Source organism: Equus quagga, chromosome 8, assembly GCF_021613505.1.
Source record: "Equus quagga isolate Etosha38 chromosome 8, UCLA_HA_Equagga_1.0, whole genome shotgun sequence".
In the NCBI taxonomy this organism is placed as follows: Eukaryota; Metazoa; Chordata; class Mammalia; order Perissodactyla; family Equidae; genus Equus; species Equus quagga.
In genome coordinates this window covers 70,401,096-70,423,627 of record NC_060274.1, presented here as the reverse complement: position 1 = coordinate 70,423,627, position 22,532 = coordinate 70,401,096, and the positions used below count along the sequence as shown (strand labels likewise).

The window sequence follows — 22,532 nt, the reverse complement described above, 5'->3', positions numbered from 1 at the left end:
TTGTAATCTGATGAGATTTTGAGATTGTTATAAAACAACAACAACAAAAACCTATCCATTTACAGAGGGCAAGGAATTTGCTTGTATTATCTTTTTACAGAATATTTACCAATCGCATAACGATTTAAACAAACAAAAACTTTAAATATCACTTCCTCTGTGCCAGGCACTGTTCTAATACTTTATATGCAACAACTAGTTTAATACTCACAACAAACCTATGAAGTAATACTAGGATTATGCCCATTTTACAAATGAGAAAACTACAGCACAGAGAGGGCAAGTAACCAGCCTAAGGTCACAAAGCCAGTAAATAATACCACCAAGAAAGTGATACACACAGGCAGATTGGTTCTAAAAGCACCAACAGGCTCTGTTGCCTCTTATGAATTTACATGTCTAGAGCCTGCTTTCTGATAGCGATAATAAGATAAAACACCTGTTACTAACGATCCTTTTCATTAAATTGCAAAGGGAGTAGAAGGGGATCCAGATAGCAAACAAGAAAACGAGTAGGTGCAGAGAAAAAGTATATTTCGATTAAATATGTGCATGACAAATATCTTCATTGGAAACAAACATGTAATTTACAGCAATATTAGCAAATAATACTTATAAGGAGTTATAGAAGCATATGCTGAAAAAGAAGTTTGGATGCAATATCAAATTAACAGTGTAAAGAATAAAACAACAGATTTTTCTGACAAGTTTATAAAGTACAGGGGTTTCCTGCGAAGTAGTGAGCAAACTGCCATACCCAACAACCAAATCCATCACAATCCACGATTTAGATCTTTAATTTTCTTTTTGTGAGGAAGATCGGCCCTAAGCCAACATTTGTTGCCAATTTTCCTCTTTCTGCTTGAGGAAGATGGTCCCTGAGCTAACATCTGTGCCAGTCTTCCTCCATTTTGTATATTGGATGCTGCCACAGCACGGCTTGATGAGTGGTGCTGGGTCCGTGCCCAGGATCCGAACCCGCAAACCCCAGGCCACCGAAGCTGAGGGCGTGAACTTAACCACTACACCACAGGGCCAGCCCTTAGATCTTTAATTTTTAGGTCAAATCACTTACAAGCTTCAAGTGTGGTTTGTACATGAGCAGTTTCTTCTTCAAAGCGTTTTATTTCTAGAAAGCAATGTACCTGGGAAAATGCTCAGGAAATTTTCATGTGTGTGTGCTGAAAAATAAAGCTTGTAATTACAAGGATGTGGGAACCAAATCTTTAGATCAAATTTTAGATCATTCTTTAAATGAAAAACTTACACAAAAGCCTAGCATGTCAAGCAGAGACAGCAGGATTTTTGTGGTTAAACTGAGATAAGGGGTTGCATGCAGCCCAAGATATTTCAGAGCCCAGTATAAAAATCACTCTTGAACACAGATACTTTCACTTCGAACTGCCTGGAATGCAAAGACTGTGAATGACTGAAAGAAAACATTCTTGTTGATTTCAGTTAATTTGCAGGTGCGAATATAGCTTTCTGTGATTTTGCCCAGTGATGATACTATTTCCACGATAATTTTTTATTCAGTCAAATGGTGAGATTTTTTATTCCCCTGGGACACTGAAGTGTAAAATTTACATAGTTTGATCAAAAACCACTATTGTTGTCCAGAGAAAGTATCAAATTATTAAATGAGCAAATCCAACCACCTACATAATCATATAGTAACTACCACATGCTGACACAGGTGCAAAGTAGCTGATATTTTTAAGAGCAGCTTGATTGCTCTAGTACACCACAGTATTTCTAAGCTGTCACATCCATTACGTCATCGACTCTTAAAACGACTCTGTGTAGAGCAGAGAGATTATCATCCGTGGTTTGCAGGTAAACTGTAAGGAGACCGGTAACATGACTGCAGTGGCAGAGCGGACCCCGGAATGCCTCTCCCAATACTGTCCAGTCCGACTCCAGCGCTTTGCAAGACACTTACAATGAATCTTCCGGTTTTGTTTGAGCAGCCGTAAAGCCGAGGCGGATGGTCTTCAGCCTGGGTTTCTAGCAGTGGCGAGGTCTGGTAGTCTTTTTTCCCTCCAAGGGAATTCCAAAACTCCTCTGTGGAGAACACACTGAGTTATCCGATGTATTTCCAGGAGCCTGTGGTCCGTATTGCTTTACATTAACAAACAATATTAGTTCACCTTGTGTTTAATGTTAAGGAGTTACTTAAATATAGCAGGTACCATCACCCACTTTTGCAACTAATGGAAGGATTTTTAATCCCTATAACCTTTACAATGTGACTATGTGTGGAAAAAATAAATTACATGATTTGCAATCACACCAAATACAAGCTCTGGTCAGCGTCCTTGGCCCCACAGTACACACCTGGTTCACTGCCTTCCTGAATCCTTGTGGTTTTGCATTTGAGGACACTTGCCACATACTCGGCTCCTTTCTCTTCCTCCTGGCTGGCACCTTTGCCTATCCAGATGTAGCCATTGTTTTGTCGCAGTTTCAGGACAAAAACATCGTTGGAATTCAATGAATCTGCATCAACATCGACCTAGAGTATGAAGAAAACTAACATAATGATTCAAATTCATTGCTGCTCCCTCAATAAACATGTCCCAGCACCTGTGACAGTGACAAACCATCCACAGCCTTTTGTCCTGATCCCAAGATATTAATTCAGGGAGACACTGGGACACTACGATGGCGTTAGAAACATCAGGGTAAGAACACTTTGGTCTGTGTCACTTTAATACTCAACTGCCCTCAGACAGTAGGCACAAGGATCTAAGAATAAAATTAGCCAAACTTAAGTGATGAGGAACAAAGATAATATTCAAGGAGACCATAAGGACAAGGACGAGCTATAACCGGCGTTTGGAAAGAGGGCATAATATTTACAAATGACAAAGGTGTTCAGTTTTTCTTTCCCCCACTAAAGAGGTTTATCAAATAATCAAAGGGACACCGAAAATCATAAAACAGGGACTGGAGTCCAATGTGGGCAAAGAGATAATAATAAAGATTCATGAAAAGGTTCTCCAGGTTCAGATAAATTACAGCTTAAGTTATAAAAGACTATTTATAGGGGATTAAAAACATAGCATTGACATACTCCTTCCTTTCAACTGAGAAGCTGTGCACACTGTCTGAGATTGGCCAGGTTAGCACAGTTCTTTTCCAGGTGGGCTCAGAGCAGTGAGAGGGACCCAGAAGAGCCCAGACTCCGCCCTCAAGATGAGGCTGAAGGTGGAAGAACCTTTGGGCAGGGACAGGCATGTACAGAGTCTCAGATTTGAAGGTGAGACCGAGGGTCCTAGGATGGGCTTGTGCCTTTGACTATGTCTATGACCTTGTGATTTTGTGACTTTGTGAGAACCTCTGTCTGGCCATATCATTGTGTGACTGTGACAGTATGTGTATGACTTTCTGCGTGACTGTGGGATTCAATGTGATGTGAGAGATGAAGAAGAACCAGTAAGTACGACTGAGATGGAGCAGCCATGAGAGAGGAAGAAAACAAGGCGTGGTGTTCTTGAGGCCACATGAAGAGAGTGTTTCAAGAAGGAGCTGGTGGGGCCGGCCTGGTGGCGCAGCGGTTAAGTGCGCACGTTCCACTTCAGCGGCTTGGGGTTCACCGGTTTGGATCCCGGGTGCGGACATGGCACCACTTGGCACCCATGCTGTGGTAGGCGTCCCACATATAAAGTAGTTCCTCAGCAAAAAGAGGAGGATTGGCAGCAGTTAGCTCAGGGCTAACCTTCCTCAAAACCAAAGAAGGAGCTGGTGATCAGCTGTGCCAAATGATGCTGTTAGGTCAACTGCATTGAGCTGCTGGATGAAGGTGTCAACTATGTGGAGAGCTGGATTTCACCAGGTTCATCAGCATCCTGTCCCCAGAGAGAGCACTAGAGGAGGCAGGAATGGCTGATGGAAGTCTTAATGACATGTCCCAGGAGTTGGTAACGTTTAAGGAAGAGGCTACAGTCATCTATCAGTGGGAACGAGGTTTCATGGACTAAGCTCAAAGGAATCTGTCAGATATGGTGATGGAGAATTACAGGAAACACGATTTGCAATTTCTAATCCAAACGTCTCCTTATTGGTACAAAGGAAAGAGCTTGGGTGATGGAGAGACAGGTGACGAGAGGCCCATGCCCAGACTGATGTGAGATCAGAGATGGAGTTCCAACACAGAATGTTATAAAGCTTTAGCCTCCCAGGAGATGAAAACAGAAAGCCTTATAAACAATGATTTCAGAGAGGCTGGGAATGTGAAGGCCAGTTTGAGAGGCTGCAAGGAAATAACGTCTCACAGAGAAGCGCCCACTGGGAAAGAGACCACTGCAACGATTCTCATTGACTCTTCCATCTGAAATCAACTGAGAAGGCCTGTTGATGACAGCTTGTCAACTTGACGGCTTTAAAAATAAATTAGTCATAATTGAACACATGAGAATCTGTGCACAGAATGTTCTGGATGAGATCAATTCATATGATGGCATTGAAACTATATGGCTGAATGAGATCACTCTGAAGAGGGCCAAGACTGAGCCTTGGAGCGCTCAAGTGCTTAGAGGACAAGCAGAGGAGGAGAGTCCAGCAGAACTGGACTGGAGTGAAAACACTCTTCAGAAGAGTGGCCCTGAAGTTTGGAAGAAATCCTGATACAAGCAGTGTTCCAGAAGCCTGGTGAAAAAAACCCAGTGTTTCAAGAAGGCAGGAAAGGGCAACTGTGGCAAATGCTAGCGAAGGTTAAGAAAGTGGGATTGGGGAGGAGACTTTTGGCTGAGGCAAAGACAGGTCACTGGCAAACTAGATGAACACCATTTTGGTGGAGTGGCGGGAATGGACACCTGAGCGGAGTGGCTTTAGAGAGAACAGGCTCAAAAAGTAGGGACTGAGTGAGTGAAGACAACTATTTTGAGGATCTGTACTCTTAAGGATGGCAGAGAAAGGATGTGGTCTGTGGGAGGCTCAGGGTCAAGAGAGAGTTTTTAAAGAAAGGATGAAAGTGTTTTAAAGGCATGATTGTATTCCAAAGTAAATAATCCAGGACCAAAGAATAAATTGATGATACAGAAGAGAAGGGAGATTATTGCCTGCAATAATGCTGAACTGGAAGTGAGATATGAACATGGGGCAGAAAGAAATCCAGAAAAGTCTTTAGAAAGGCCAGAGGGCAGGGGATCCTGGAGAGAAGCTGGGTTGGGGGGAAGGGGTACTACAGAATTTGGCCTCAGACAGGAGTCACATTTTATTTACTTATGTAATAAATATGCATTAATTTATTTACCAATATATTACTTCATACAAACATTATTATTATTAATTTATGGATAAGAATGTATTGATATTAATTTATTAAATAATTTAGTATTTATATATTAAAAAGAGAATACATATGTACAGATGCAGCCAAGTTGGTGAAATTGGAGGGGCATAGAGAAGGTGATTCTCGTGTGGATTCTGCGCCAGTTATCAGTAGAGAGCAGGGACACTGGCGATTTGGAGTGGGAGGAGGACATGAAGGGTGTGCTAGATGGAGAGGGTATATGGCTTCAGGGAGACTTGTTGGAATGTGCATCTTGGAGTGAGGGGGTAAAGGACAGGAGATGGCTGTCAGAGATCAGATGTTTGAAACAGGTTTCTGAGGTGCTAAAGTTATCACCAATGACAAGGTTTAGTATAGGACCATGGAGTGTGAGATGAAATGGGGTCAAGGACAAGACTGCTGGATGAGAGAAGCCAGAGTGATGGAGATAGTGCGACAACGGCTGAAGCTGTCGAAGAGTAAGAGGGGAAGGACTGGCAGCTCTGGAGATGACAGTACAAGGGGGCTGAGGGAGGGAGAGTCTGATAGGAAGGACAGAAGTCAAAGAGGCAGGGGTGAGCAAGGAGGGGACCCTGCCCACCCCCATCTCTGGTAAGAGGGCACTGGGGAAAAACACAGCTTCCACGTGAGAGGGCTATATGGGAATCTGCATCCTCAGGGGACAGCCATAGAGCAAGAAGGCGAAGAGGGAGGTTGGAGGTAGAGGGACGCGATGACTGACCCAGTTTGAAGGGCTCAGCTCAGTGGCTCGTGTGAAGGGGAAGCGCTGGCAGGTGGGTCCAGGTTGGGGGGTTTGCAGAGCATACAGGGCAGTTTATGGGTGACGTGGGAGACTTGCATTTCAATGGTGACTGAGGTGACCAGGATGAGAGGTGTGATGGATCATCCCAGAGGTCAAAGCACTCAGCCATTGAAAAAGCCAGGCCTGCTGGCCTTGCCCACACCTGGAGGCCTTCTTGTCTTATGACACTGTGATACCAGGTTTGATTTCTTGCACAGCTGCTGTCAGACACAGCTTATTTGGCCAGTTGAGTTATGGTTCTGGCCAAGGGTGGTGAAGCTTGCTTCCCACGTTCATTATACTTGTACAAACAAAGGCCTTCCCTCTTGAATTTCCCCAGTGTGGTCACCTGACCATCACCTGCCATCCATCTTGCTCCAGGCCTTTCAAAATAGAGCTTAAGCTGCCTCAGGCCTTTGACAGCCTTATTTGTTATATTATTCTTAAAATTCATTTGTTTTTGTACAACACAGTTGAAAAATATGAGAGGCCTGGTATCTCGAGTTAACTTTTTACTGATTCTCCTACTTTTAATATTTTTTATTGTGAACACTGGATTCGTTATAGAAATGAAGGGAGTTTACTCGCCAATTTCTTACAGACTAATATTTGTAGATGATTCAGGTCCACTGGGAAGACCATAAGCAAGGCACGTTTTATTGGATGCACGATATTACCTCCACGATTCTGGTGATAGACGCCAAGTTTCTCCGGACTTGAAAGAGGCGTGTAGGGGGAGCAGGCGTCTGACCCCCTTTCTTTGAGGTTCCATCCTTGTAAATAATGAGCGGTTTGTCTTTGAACAAACTCAGCAGGTGAGCAGGTTCTTTGCCTTGGGACACTCGAATCTGGGGGTGAGGATGATAAAAGAAATGATAATGAGTGCAGTGAAAGACTGCTGTCCTTCCAAATGTGTTCTTATTTTTCTTTTTGGAAACAAAACAAAAAATAAACCACAAATCAAGAGCTGTAGGAATGATGATTAACAGAAAATAGCCGTTAATAACAAGCAGTTTCCTCACTGACTTAAGAATCATTTGTTACTCTGGACACAGCACCCTGAACAGCTTCTCCTCAGGGAAACAGCAGCATACTGCAGCACTTTCTGCTTCCAGAGAGCATAAAGACGTAGGTCTGTTTATCTACGTGTCCTAAAGACAGAAAACAACAAAGTGCTGACGTATGCCGTCTTTTACGAAAATCACTCTTTCCTCAAGAGCACCAACACTTTACAGATGTTTAGAGATATCCTTGCTTCTCACATGGTTTGGATCTTGTTCAGAAGGTTAAGAGACAAGCATCCAAATGCTTCAAAAGATAAGACAACACAGAAGCATACTCCTTATTTCTACATCCCTACAACTGTGAGATGATAAAATAATCATAAATCCATGTGGGAATGGATAAAAGATTTCTATCCAAACATCAGAAACTGGCAAAAATAAATGGAATATACTTTCTACTTTTTAACTTACCTTTAAAATGGTAATAGATTTGCTTAAAAGTACAATATAAGGACTTTCCAGGATAAGAAAATCAAAGAAAATAAATGGTAAATTATTTAATTTCACCTATTAGCTTCACACCAGATAGTGGATTAGAATGAATTTCCTATTTCTTCCATAAACTATTGATGTATTTTTTTACATAAAGTGTTCAAATTTTGTGCTGGTCCCCTATTTTTTTTCAATGATTCTGCCTTATGCTAAAATTGAACTGTCTCACCTAGTCCAATGTGTCTTTTTCTAGAAGCCAAGTGAATGGGAATACCGATGCGCATACCATTGTAGGGCGGCCTAGGGAGCACTGAAAATAATTAACTTCACAGATACCTTTCAATTAGCAGACATTCATAGAAGCAAGTAGAAATTATGAAAGCGTCTTTTGAGTCACAGTCCCAAAACTTGGGGTGAGATCAGTTAGGAATATCTACAACTGTTGTTGGCTTAGCATTTCCCATAACAGTGAGAAAACCTAAATTGCCAACCTAAAAGAAAGGGGGCCACTGATTAAGACCCAACTTCCACTGTGAAATGAGAATTAAAGAGAAAAGGTAAATCGAAAAATTTGCAACACTGTTAATATACACTCTGCAAAGGAATGTTTAAAACAGCAATAAAGGACTTGAGTTGTTTATGCATTATTGTAAACTACTGCCATCTAGCGATTAAATTAAACACTACCATTTCAATGTCAATTTAGGATTCACCAGGCTAACAATGAACGGAAATTTATTCATTGGGCATATCAAATATTTTACTATGAAATACAGAATTTAAAAAGCGCAATACACATCTTCAAAGTTTTTGCATAATTTAATATAAAAAGTTAATATGCATCTTAGATCTAAGTTGCTTTATATATCCATTAACAAGGTAGAAAGGAAACCAGATGGAGAACCAAATTGAGCCTTCTCATCTTAGATTTTATGTTCTAAAGTATCAGGCTTACCTCTCTATTTAATTACTACCTTTGAAGAAGCAGTTACACATTTACAAAGATTTGAAAACAAAAAAAAAACTTGTGCACCACACAGAATCTTAGCTCACTTAACATCAGGCCTGAGGAAGTTAAACCGACACAGCTCTGCAAAGGGAATGCTCATCCTGCTGTATCAGAAATGTCACCACACTGGCCAAACCACCACTTGCTCTCAGTCTCGACCACGATCTGGAGGATGCTTTTCCCAACAGATGGGAGCAGACTCCTTCCCAAAAACTAGCCAGAGAAAATACACAAGCAAGCAGAAAAAATCAAGTAGTGTGGGCTGCTCCAGCTAGGAAGCGAGCGAGGGAATGGGGGGCAGGCGGGTGGAGAGAGAGAGAAGGCATGAATATGAATGAACCAGGGAGAGCTTGCTGTAGGGCCAAGAAACAAGCCAGCGCCACCCCTGGGGTTAAGAAGAGGAGTAGACACACTGGAGCACACTGGAGGGAAACAGAGTCTCCTTAAAGCCTATATTTAACTTCCACATCAAGGAATTCAATAAGCAAAGAGCAAGAATTTCCTGTGGTTACTAATAAGTGTGCTGAAACAAGTAGCAGATACACCACCCCAAACATAAGAAGAGGAGCAGCTGAGCTTGAGAAAAGAGGAATGAAGGGCAAACCCGGCTGGAAAGGGTCCCTTCGACACAATGAGAACTAGAACTAGATGCTGATATCGGATTCCCATTGGATGATATTCAAACTTTTATAATAAATAAGTCAACACATATTTCTCTCTCCCATCTTTTTTCTATTTCAATCTCTCTCTCTTTCTATACATAAATATATATACTAAAAACTTGGCTCATTTATACTTATATGGAATTTACACTCTGAATTTGGATTCAGTCATTTTCAACAAATTATTTTCAGAAACACCCAAATAAAGGATTCATCTCTCTCCTCCCTCACATCATCCTCTCCTTTCTCTTTCCTCTTCTCTCCTCTCCTCCCCTCTCACTTTCTCCTCTGTGATCTTCCTCCCTCTCTTCCCTTCCCTCCCTTCTGGTTTTTCTCCCCTCCCCTCCCCTTTCTCCTCATCTTTTCCCCTCCCCTCCATTTCTCCCCTCCCCTTTGGGTGTTGGACTTTGTTTCAGTCAAGATTCTACAACCCGGAAGGGAAAAATAAGGATCCACGCTCTCTTATCAAGGTTTCTTTCAGTTCGCCTGTGCAAAACATAACTTGGGCACTTTTAGGATTTGAGAGTGTACAAAATATTGTTCTATTTTTTTACTACTAATTAGAATTATTAATCTGTGCTTGTTCTCTACTGCTGTATTTAATTCCTATTGCTGCTGTAACAAATTATGATGATTTTAGTGACTTAAACCAGCACAAATTTATCTTACAGTTCTGGAGGTCACAAGTCCAAAATGAGTCTCCCTGGACTAAAAGCCAGGTGTCGCTGGGCTACGTTCATTTTTGGAGGCTCTAGGGCTGAATCCATTTCCTTGTCTTTTCCAGCTTCTAGAGGTTACCCATATTCATTGGCTAGGGGCCCTTTCCATCTTTAAAGCTAGCAATTGCTGCTTGCATCTTTCCCAAACTGCCTCCTTCTAACCCTGCCTGCCTTCCTGTTCACTTGTAAGGATCCTTGTGATTATCCTGGGCCCACCCAGTGATCCCAGATTACCCTCCTGTTTCAAAATCTGTTGATTAACTACCTTAACTCTATCTCCAATCTTAATTCTCCTTTGCCTTGTAATAAAACATATTCACAGGTCTTGAGGATTAGGATGTTGACATCTTTGCACGGATGGGTATGGGGAATAATTTTATCTACCACATCTGTTTAACAACAGCTGGAAAGTGGTAACTCAGAAAAGTTTTAATGTCTAGTGACTGTCACTGACACATGATATGATTCAAAAGGAAAGATTCTTTTGGGCTCTTAAATCTGTTAATAGTTTTATTTTGTTTGTTTTGGTGTTTGTTTGCTCCCTTTTCTCCTGAATCTGAGAATATGGCATGAGAGTAGGAATATTTGAATTTCAAAATGAAAAAAAGGTAGTATTTAGAAAATGTCAAATTCCCACCCCAACTTGGGAGGGGGCTTAACTAGGCCGTGGGCTAGCAAAATGTTAACTTGTCTAAGTTTTGGGGGCAAACATATCCCAACCTGCACAGCCTGTCCTCCAAGGGACCTATCCAACTGAACAGTCAGGAAAGCCGATGTTGTCAGCTCGTCTCTCGTGGCATTGGCTCCTTGCCTGGAGGAACAGAAGTAAAATAAATTAGCTTGTATTTAAGTTTTAAGACCTTCTAATGTAGGCATTTCAAGCAGAAACTTGTTATGAAAGATCAAAAGAAACCAACTGTTTTAACCTGATATGCCTGTAGAAGCTAGCATTTTTTGCAAGTACTAACACTGAGCCATGAACTGTCCTGTGTATTGTCAAGCACTACATACAGTGAGTATTTTTATCTCCATTTTATAGGTAAAGAAATGGAGGCTTAGCTCCTTACACAACTTAGCTAAGTAATCAAGTCTATCTGATTTCAAGTGGGAGCTGCCTAGTTTGGAAAATCATCTCCATAGTAAAAATAGTCCATTTGCGTAGGAGACTCTGAGCCAAATCAATTAGGCTGGATATTACAGGCATTTTGTCTTCCCATGAATATTTGGTGAGCATAGTACCAAATGTCTGGACCCAGAAAGATTGAGAAAATAATCATCAGAAGTAGGCAATGGCTGGCCCCATTATGTCATTCTAGGAATTCTTTAAAGGAATTATTAATAAAACCATAAGAGAAGCTAAACTACCAGTGATCCAGAGAAAGGTCAATAAATCAATTTGTCCATTCATTTGCACTTTCTCTTTCTAGGGTAGCTTGTGGCTGTAACTCCCATCACTAGCTTAACCTTAGAGGCACTCTTTGGGAGATGTGCTTGTTTGATGAGTTTGTGGGTGGGTGGGTGAAAGCAGCCACAGCAGTGAGCATTGTGTGCTTTTAGCCAATTCTCCCATGTTTATTTGACTTGGGGTTAGCAGGAGGAATACTAATCCTGGAATTAGGTTTTGAAAGTTAACCATAGCTCTTCTTCTGAAACCTTGAGAATGACCTTCCTGTTCTATAACCAGAACAGATTAACAATAACCTCCCATCCTGGGCAGCAAACACCCGCCACACACACACACACATGCACTCCCCTAAGCACTGGGTGCAGGGGGCGCGTCTTATTTATCTCAGAATATCTCATTGCACCAACATAGCCAAATGATTGATATAAAAATGCTCTATAGTGGAGGGCAAAAAAAAAAAAAAAAAAGAAAAAAAAGGAAGTGTGTGTTCATGTCAGGCACACCTTTAAAAGAAAATTAAAAATGCTTCCTCTAATAAAGGCACCCATAAAAATATAGTCTTTTAATGTTAATAGCGTAAATTTTCCATGAGCCTATAATGCTAACAAACACTTCTGCAAGCCACTGGGAACACAGGGTGGGGAGTAACACCGAGCCCAGGAAACAGCAGGCTGTGTTACCCCCTGTCATTCCTTCATCCTATCTGTGTTTTCCTGGCTAGTCTTCCATTTTGCTTTTTTGTTTTGCAGGAAAAAAATTCAAACAACTAATAGACAACATCACCAAACTTTTGTCTCCATTTTTCTTTTTGTTTTCCTGGAACAATTCAACCAGCAAACCTGAAAAAAATCACCAGACTTTTGCCTTCCGACTCTTTTTTTTATTTTTTAGCTGAGGAAGATTCACCCTGAGCTAACATCACTTGCCAGTCTTCCTCTTTTTTGCTGAGAAAGATTTGCCCTGAGCTAACATCTGTTGCCAATCTTCCTCTATTATGTATATGAGCCACTGCCAAGCATGGACACTGACAGATGAGTGGTGGAGGTCTGTGCCCAGGAACTGAACCTGGGCCACCAAAGCAGAGCACACTGAACTTAACCAGTAGGCCACTGGGGCTGGCCCAATGACTCAATATAAAATACTTCACTCCTTATCTGGAGGCCCTCCTCCTCTTCCTGTCAAAGTGACCCATGCTCTCATCCACACAGATTCAAACTAACTTGCTTTATGGATCCATGACCCAGGGGGTCAAGTGCTCCACTACAATCAAGACATAATAAAGTTGCTCTTTGCCTCTAATTTTGAAATCCTATGCTCAAAGGAAAAAAATCAATCTACTTTGACATGATTTCTTCTTTATAAAGCTGTGGTGCTTGTTGCTCATTAAAAATAAATGCTGCATGAAAATGGAATTTACTGCTTCGAAAGACTCATCATTGCCATTGTTCAATGTTTGTTCAATTTCAATTACCTGACATTTCAAAGAAAAGATCGGTGCTGAAACTGTCTCCTATCGTTTTAGAATATAAGTGCTTTCAGAAACAAAAAGACAAATTTGTGTATTCAGAAGTTGATTTAATTCTAATCTTTCACCTTTAACTCTGCCTCCTAGATTTAACCTGTTTACATCCTGGCATTGAAATTATCCCATAAACTGGAAAGTTGTTTAATTTGAAAGCTAGTCTTGAAGAGAACTGCTTATTTTTTAAATGCCTCTTCACTACCTTTATGGAAGCTTTGGAAGGTCCACAAACCACACAACATTAACAAATGCACATATTTAACATCTGTGGCATTATATGGTAAAGGCATAAAAGGACTCTCAAGTATCTAAGTTACATTCTTGATATCTCAAAAAGTCATACAGTCTCATCATAGGTATGCTGAACACATCAAATTGGAAAGAAGAAAACTAAATGACCCCTCCCCCATCCCCAGTCTCAGCCCAAAGATGGTAACTATTAACAGTGTGGTGGACCCTCATTATCTTCTCCTTCCCTTTGAATTTTTTATGGGGGGCTGGGGGAGCCTGGAGGCAGACTTACTCTCCTCCAGAGTTCTTTATCTTAGTGAATGAAACATTACCACTTCTGCACGGACCAGAAATCTGGGAGTCATCCCTGACTTGGTCATCTTCTTCGTTCCCCATAACCAGTCTTTCAGATGTCAACTCCTTAATTCCTTGCAAATTTGTCTCATCCTCTCCCTTCCCGTTGCCCTTATATTGAGTTCTGGCCACATTATCATTCAGCTGGATGATTGCAACAAATCTCCAATAGCCTGGCTGCCCCCAGTCTTCTCCCACCAGTCCACTCTTTAGAAGTCAACCAGACTAATTTCTCCAACCTGAAAACCAATCACGTCCCCGAGCAAACTCTTTGGCTGGCTCCCAATGCCCTGAAAATAAAGTTTACTCCCCTCAGATGGTTAGAAGGCCATTCACAATTTGGCTTCTTCTAATTCCTCTAGTTTTATCTTTTGCTGCCTAACTTTGCTCCAGCCACACAACATGATTAGTAGATAAGAGCACACTTGTCCCCACACTGCTTGGAACAACTTCTCTATCTGCTTGCCTGCCTGGCTCCCACTTCTGCTCCCACTTAGACGTCCCTTCGTCTAGGAGCCCTTCACCAGTAGCCTGGAGTGGGCTTGGTTGTCTGTCTAAAGACCACTCAGTTTGTTCTTATCTTAAAATCTTTCATACTTCATTGAAATGCTTGTTAATCATCTGCCTCTCTTTAAACTGTAAGTTCTTGGGGACACAGGTTGTATTTTTTTTTTTCCACCACTCTATCTTTAATCTCTAGCACAGTGCTTGGCACATAGAAAGAGCTCAATGAATCCTTTCAGATGATTTAATGAATAGCTAATGCATTTAAAATTTATAACTGCATTTAGTCTGTTTTAGTTATATCTGAGTAACTATTTACGTGGATTTCAAATTGTTAATTCTTCAAATTATTCTCTTGAATTCTTCGCTCAGTCTTTCTTGTCAGATCTAAGTGCCACAATCAATTATATTTTTTTACATACAAAAGAGAATTAAGAGGAAGACCAAGAAAGAGAATGTAAAAGAACAGCTGACTGGGAACAAGTAAGTTATTCCTGGAAATGCCACACTTTGCACAAAGACCTCTCTAAATTAAAATTTTAGAAAAGGAAATTGCAAAACAAGGACATACCTACAGGGTATACCTGCACTCAGGCCTAGAGTTAAAGAGAGCTGCAGGTGAGGGTGGGAAAAGCGGCTTTACCAGATACCGCAGCTGTGACTTTGGGTTTAATTACTTAATCTGTCTGATTCCTCCCCTCCCTTCCCTTTTTTTCTTTTGAAAATAACCTGGTTATGAAGAAAACAGATAATACATGGAAACACCTGGCACTTTGCTGGCACAAACATGTTACCCCAAAAATGGTTGCTATGAAGATGGCATCTTCAATACAGAATATGATGTAGGCTATATAGAAGTCGAAAATATAGTGATGTACTTCTGAAATGTACAGAATGTTATAAACCAACGTTACCTCAATAACAAAAGCAAAGAGAAAAAAACTTCAAAGAGCAGGCATTCTACTCTATAGACAATACAATGTGGTTTTTGTAGACTATATGTGTTCAAATATTCGTGAGAATATTATAACATAATAAAGTCAAACAAACCCATGGTACCAACATAATTCAATTTGCTTTTTAAGAAAGAATGACAAACTCTTTCAGTAGAACACACCATACTCCTGGATTTCTGAAGTGTGAAAGTCCTCTTCTAACTGAAGATTTCTGAAGATAACTGAAGATTGCTGTGCTTCATTGAATCGGTCGGACAATGCGGCTTCATAGAAGAGGTTTATGTTTGTAATTCAATTTTCTCCCTTTATGTTTATGAAAAAGCCTTGATAATATACTAAGTTTTCATAATATACTAAATAGTGTCTCAAAATTTTTGTCTCTCTCACATCAAGCACCATGTAAGACACAATGTCGGGCCGGCTCTGTGGCCGAGTGGTTAAGTTTGCGGGCTGCGCTGCAGCGGCCCAGGGTTCGGATCCTGGGCGCAGACATGGCACCGCTCGTCAGGCCACGTTGAGGTGGCGTCCCACATCCCACAACTAGAAGGACATGCAACTAAGATATACAACTGTGTACGGCGGGGGTGGGGGGGGGTGGTTTGGGAGTGGCAACAGTTGTTAGCCCAGGTGCCAATGTTTAAAAAAAAAAAAGACAATGTAGTTTCTCAAATTGAGTTTTCGGTTCAATGATGGCATTCCTTTTTTTCTAAATTCAGTGAGTTTTTTATTATTAAAACAAAAAGCACTACAGACATTCATCTTTGACAGGACCTGATGTGGCTGAGGGGTTAGAAATGTCCCCGGGTAGAGTGGTCTTCATTATGCTGGCTGTGGGGTACATTAGAATCTCAGGAGTCCTGCCGCCGACAGTGAGAGAGTGAGATGCATTTGGGTTGAGGTGGAGGCCAGGCATTTGGATTTGTGAGAAAGTGTCCAGCTTCCTATATGCAGCCAGTGTTGAGAACCACTGCCTAAGGCAGGGCCTGTCAATCATTAAAGAGCATACGAATCACCCTGTGATCTTGTTAAAATGCATGTTCTGCTTTAGGGGGTCAAAGGTGAGGCCCAAGATTCTACATTTCTAACCAGCTCCCAGGTGACCCCAATGTTTCTTGTTGCCAGACCACACTTAGGGAAGCAAGAGCCTACGGGATAGGGATAGTCACCCCATCCCCTGAACTTGATTGGGCTCAAGGCACTGGTCAGTGTAAGCAGTTAGTAGTCACGCTGTGGGGACCAATATGACTCTGTCATCTGGCAGGATACGGATCAAAGAGAAATGTCCCCAGCACAGTCTGTGCACTTCACTTACTTGGTTGGATATTTCCTGTTAAAGCACAGCCATGGATGGCACTGACTCTAACTAAGTCAACTTACTCTTCAACTAACTCAAACACTATGCAAAACCATTAGGTTGTGGATACATTTTTTTTCTCCATTATTGCTAGGAATTTCATGGTTTTCAAAGAATAAGGATGCAATTTGAGGTCTCTGGCATATGAAATAGAATCGTAAATCATACATACATCCCTCAGAGGGTTTGCCTCACTGCAATCTTGCAGCTCCAATCAGGCTGGGTCTCTGCGGATTTTAACAATAAGGAGACATGGTATCCAACGCTGGCTAGCTGGAGGGTTAGCTTGCCTAGAACGTGAAATATTCAACAATGTATCTACTAAAAGAATACTATTTGAATATCAAAACCTTTTTCCTAAACTAGAGAGGATTTTTATCTAACCTCTCCTGCTTGTGGACAGCAGCTACAAAACATAGTCGAGATCATATTGAAAGAAAAATTACATGCATGCTATACAAATCTCACCGGGGTAACTATACGATAATTCTACCCCATATTGCATGGAATTCAATTTTGGAGAAAAATCTGGCCCCTGTGGAACTTGAGATCTTGTGAAAGAGAAAAACTTACCAGGTGTAGATAATCTGTCCTCTGGGATAAGTGTAGAGGATAATGTAGCAGTCACCACCATAGAATTCGCCATAGGAGTTTTGGTCAATTTCGATCCTACCATTGTTTTCAACACGCCAAATCTGAAAGGAATGGAATACGCATAGCAAAATTAAAATTCTTGATCTAATAATTCTTCCTAGAATTTTTAAAAAAATTTTTGGTTTAGATCTATCATTAAACAACTTTTAAATTACTTTTCTAACTAGTTTAAAAGTCAAGCAACAGGAAGAAATTTTATCAATTTAGCAATTTGTTTATTCACTTTTCAAGTACTTACATTTCTTTTGCATCCTCCACAGTATTTAGCTCAGTTCTGAGCCTGGTGTTTCATAAATACCTACTGTTTGATGGATAAGTGAAAATAACACAACATTCTAGTGGAATAACAAACCAAAATATTCAGCTCAGAAATATTTCTCTTAAACTTACATAAAATTTTTCATCAGTTGGGAGATAATTTTTTTTTATTTCTTTTCCCTGTGCTTTAAGGCATGAGACTATTATTTTCCCAGGCAAGAGCGGCAGATTGTGACCAAATAATAGAGATGCAAATTGCACAACTTTTATTTTCAGAAGGCATTATCTAGGCACAAGACTGAAAAGATAAAAGCAGGCAGAGCCAGTTTTTTCCTACTTCCTCATCCTCATCACTGATTAAAAACACTCCAAGTTAGAGAGATGAGAGTTGTAGATGAAACAGGAAAGTAACATACGAGTGAGAGACCGCCAGCAATATGCATGCGCACACGCCCTCCTGCCTGGGCCCTGGGGAGGGGCAGGACAGACCGTTTGCCTTGAAATTTGGAGATGAGCTTTGAATGTGGAGAGGACAGGTGTAGTGCTCTCAGAGAGAAGCCTTCCTGCACCATGCCGGTGAGAAGAGGAGAAACGGCTGCAAGGCCTGGCTAAACCCAAGAGCCTAGAGAGAGCCCCTGGCTTTCAGCAGCCCTGGGGTGGCACGGAGGACATCTCAGAGATGCTGTGGCCTGACATGGAGACATAGCCGGGACACAGTTGGTGCTGGGGGACCAGTTCTGCCACAGGGCCCTCTGGCTGTGCTGAGCTGCAGAAAAGGACATCTGAGCAGAGGACACATCCAGACCCAGAAGTAGGTACCCCACTGACAATGGCCATGAGGGGGATTTCTCCTTCTGCAGTTCCCACAACACCTGTACAGCTTAGATTCACATTTCGTGTTTTTGAAAAAGAGAAAAAAATTACTTCCTAAATCTCTTTACTATATACTTTGGTCCAAGCATTGTGCTAAACCCTGGGAATACAGAGATAAAATATTCATTCCTGGGACCAGCCTTGTGGCCAGTGGTTAAAGTTCCATGTGCTCAACTTTGGCAGCCCAGGTTTGGGGGTTTGGATCCTGGGCACAGACCTACACCACTCACCAGTCATGCTGTGGTGGCATTCCACATACAAAATAGAGGAAGACTGGCATGGATGTTAGGTCAGGGGTAATCTTCTTCAAGCAAAAAAAGAGGAAGATTGGCAATGAATGTTAGCTCAGGGCAAATCTTCCTCACCACGGAAAAAAGAAAAAAAAAAACCAAAAGATTCATTCCTGACAAGAGGAATTGACAAAAATGACAAGAAGTCTAGGAGGAGAATATTACTTATGGTTTGAACATAGAGAAAAGCCATTTCAATGCAGAGGGGAGGCTTCTCAGAAGAGAGGCAGCTTGCGACATAACTGAGTTATAAAGGAGGAGTGGGAATGTTAGCCAGAAGGTGGAGGGGAAGAGCCCTCAAGGCAGTGGAAGGTGAGGCCGTGAGGAGAGCAAGGATCAAATCATGGAACGCCTTGTAGGCCTAGCTGAAGATGGATGTTCTCAGGAAGATTGTGGAGAGCTATTAAGATATTTTAGAACAGGAAGTGACATCACTCAGTTCTCATTAAAGTTAGATGACTCATGGGCGGATTGAGTATGAAGAGATTTGAATTAGGGAGAATTATTAGAGGGGTTTGTTTTAGCAATTTTTGTCAAAAAAAGGGAATAATCAACAAACTCATTTCAAATGTTCTAATCTGTGATTTTAGCACATAACACATGCCCAATTTGGTTTTGTGAATGCCTCTAAGGTGTGAGGGAAGGACAGTCTGATGATAGCTGGTAATCAGAGCAATACACCCTCACTGGACAACCCCAGTTCCGAGAGCAGGAGCAGTTCTGGATCAGGAAACAAGATGGCTTGGTTCCACGTCAGGTCTCTAAGGTGATAATTAGGGGTGATCTTGCACATATCACCTAACTTCTTGGACTCTCAGTATACACACTGTAAAATAGGACTGAACCTCAGACAACATCTCTTCCAGCTTTAAATTCCCTGATTTGAAGTACAGTCTTGGACCATCTTTAGTAATAAGTAAAATTCACATTTTACAAAGTTCCTATTTTTCTGAAGTTATATTTCCACACATCCTGGCATAAATGGACTTGATAAAAACAAACTGGGGACTGGCTACACAGCCTAGTGTTTAAGTTCGGCACACTCTGCTTCAGCAGCCCAGGTTCTGTTCTTGGCATGGACCTACACCAGTCAGCAGCAGCCATGCTGTGGCAGCAACCCATGTACAAAATAGAGGAAGACTAGCAATTGGCACAGATGTTTCCTCAAGGAGAATCTATCTCAGCAAAAAAACCCCACAAAAACAAAACAACAAAACGAATGAACGAAAACAGGTAAATACCTCCACTTTGCCAGAACCATCATCCACCATATTGTGCTGGGCTGCCATTTGCGGAGAACTGTGTAATTTTGAGGCATCAAATGGAATCTGTTCTATTCGAGCCACCTTCTCTGTGACATACACTTTCCCAAAGCCATCACTCTGATCTTTGTCTCTCCAGTCCTTAAAGAACTGTTTGAAGATTGGTGTTTCACCTCCTTCTGGAAGAACTTGAATCTGAAATTTAAAAAATAATAACAATAATAATAAACAGGAAATAAGAGATTGAGGAAAAACATTAATCTAGTAGTGGAGAAAAAACGAAGGAAATTCAAAAAGATTGTTCTGGTTTCTATGATAAGTGACATAAACTTAGAAGCTGGGATCCTTAAATGAATGCAAAAGGAAAGGTTATCAAATATGAAACTAAGATAGTCCAACTCTGCTTTTTCTCACAACTAAAGTAATTGCTACTGGATTTGGACGTTTGAGGTAAGAATAAAGTTCTTTTGCGTGTTAGCGTTGCAATCAAACAAGTTTGACGGTCGTCCACATTAGGTTCACAAGAAGTCTGTGACCTGGAAGAAATGATCTCATTGTGTTACTTGCACCAGGACATAAAAATGAGAGAAAAGATGAGGCTGAGAGATTCAGAAGGAAGGGTAACTAGCCAGTGGCTAAGTTGATCTTGATGAAGCCAAATACTATCTGGGTATTAGTCCACGTCTGCACAACTTGTCCTAAGGAATAACTGATAAGTGCTCCCAGTGAATTCAGCCATGGTTGATGATCTTGACTTAAAGGCTGTGGAGGAAGTGGTGGGCTCTTATTCTTATCATCAGCTCCAGGGAAGGTCTGATTTCCAGTTTCTGCAAAATTCCATCCTAAACACAGACAGAGTTCCAGGGACATACGACAAAACATGGCACACACGTAAGGAAAGAACGACTTCACATGCACGTGTTACTTTGAACCAAATTGTTTCACGAGTTTTGTGGAAATGTCATGAGTTCCTGTATTTCTCTTTCTCTTTTTTTCCTAGCCCGTTCATTTCCATACATACTTGGGTATTGGTGGAATAATTCATTTGCCTTAGGAATTCTTCAGCTGTCTTCATTGCAGCCTTTCTCTCCTGGGGATTAGCATCTTTACCTAAAATGCAAGATAAATTAAAGAGAGAATTTCAGAGAGGGAAGATATTATATAATTAAGAAATACTTGTGCACCAAAAATAAACATAATTATAATTTAAATATAACACTGAGGGAATGGCAAAAACGTCCTAGTACACTGAATATATTTAACAATATCCTAATGAATGCTAAATATACAAAAAAGATTCTTTTTATATTCCTCCAAATGCTTTCTTTAAGACCACCATCCCTGGCAACTGATGCTGATAGGGAGAAAATATGAGTTTGATGTCTGCATTTTATATGAGCAATTTACAGATCAAGTCTCAGAAAGGCAGGTTTTTTTTTTAATCAGAAAAGATGTTTTCTGTACCTTTCTGAAAAAGTATCTCTAACTCTGAAGAGCAGCAACAACGTCAATGGCATCTCTTACCTTTCCACACAAAAATTTGTTTTGCAGCACCATGGTCCAAAATAAAGCATTCTTCAGAAAGCAGCATTGCCATGGAGAAGGGGTTTTCTTCTGCCACCACGGTCACACTCATGGATCCACTGGCATCTGAAACCTAACATAAAAACCATGAGCTCATTTGGGGATGAGAAAAATGTGCTAAAATCAGATTATGTGACGGTTGCACAACTCTGTAAATGTAATAAAAACCATTGAACTGTACACTTTAAATGGGCGAACTTCACGGTATGTAAATTGTATCTCAATAAAGCTGTTTCAAAGAAAACAAACAAAATCCACGAGCCTGGGCACTGGCCTGGTGGCATAGTGGTTAAGTTCATGCACTCTGCTTTGGTGGCCTAGGGTTCACTGGTTTGGATCCTGGGCACGGACCTATACACTACTTGTCAAGCCACGCTGTGGCGGCGTCTCATATACAAAATAGAGGAGGATTGGCACTGATGTTAGCTCAGAACTACTATAAAAAGTTAAGTTTTGACACTGTTTCTAAAAGCATTAGACAATAATACTGAGAATAATAATGGCTAAGGTGCGTTGAGATGCTCATATGTACTAGGCACCACGCAATGAATTTTATATGATTATTTGTTTGAATTTTTACAGCAACCTTTTCAAATAGGTAATAATCTTACACTCATTGTACACACACAAAAAGCTGAAGCTTAAACACTCATTCATTCACCATTTATTGAGTGCGTGCTGTATGCCAGGCAGTGGGCTACGGAAGGCATTGATGCATCACAGTTTATGCTCATAGATTTTTTTCCAATATAGGTGCCTAGATTCTTGAAGTTTTGAAATGACTACAGAACATTTTTTTTAAAAGTTGGAGGTGGTCTTACAAAATTGGAAGTAATATTGCCCAGGTTAGAATTCACTGGTTTTCAAAGGCCAGCTTGTAGGCTGCAAGGTAGTCACCGGGGGCTTGTTAAATATGTAGATTCCAGGGCCCTCCCTAGATCAGTGGTGGAGTTTTGCAGCACTGTGGTAGGCCTGAATTCTCTGTTTCTAGAAATTGCCCTAGCTGACTCTGCTTCCCAAAGTTTTGTTCAGCAATCCCAAATTAAAGTATTTTCAAATCGGCTTTAGACTTTAGATATATGCAGTACATTAAAGATCCACTAGAGAGAGCAATGATTCAGAATAAACATGTTCACATTTTACAATATGTTTTCAGTCCATCACGCCGTCCAAGAGGAAGAACAATTTTATCTGATGATGCCACATAAAAGATATTTGTTAAGCTGTTGAAAATGGGTTTTAGAAACAGTAATGAAAAAAATAAGCAGCCATGAAGTCTTTAGATAACAATTTCTGCATGGCTTATATTAAAATTATCAGTA

The 22,532-nt window shown here is 40.9% G+C and overlaps 1 protein-coding gene across 1 annotated transcript in view; it reads right to left on the bottom strand.

The window, feature by feature from the left end:
- The window catches only part of SCIN (scinderin), a 69,921-nt gene that overhangs the window by 4,511 nt on the left and 42,878 nt on the right, over positions 1–22,532 (bottom strand). The window contains exons 6-13 of the mRNA XM_046670709.1: positions 21,151–21,283; positions 20,648–20,736; positions 19,606–19,821; positions 16,863–16,984; positions 10,684–10,774; positions 6,755–6,925; positions 2,338–2,515; positions 1,943–2,064 (exon numbers count right to left, since the gene is read on the bottom strand). Of these exons, the coding sequence (XP_046526665.1) occupies positions 1,943–2,064; positions 2,338–2,515; positions 6,755–6,925; positions 10,684–10,774; positions 16,863–16,984; positions 19,606–19,821; positions 20,648–20,736; positions 21,151–21,283 (1,122 nt within the window). The remainder of the gene's footprint in view (positions 1–1,942; positions 2,065–2,337; positions 2,516–6,754; positions 6,926–10,683; positions 10,775–16,862; positions 16,985–19,605; positions 19,822–20,647; positions 20,737–21,150; positions 21,284–22,532) is intronic.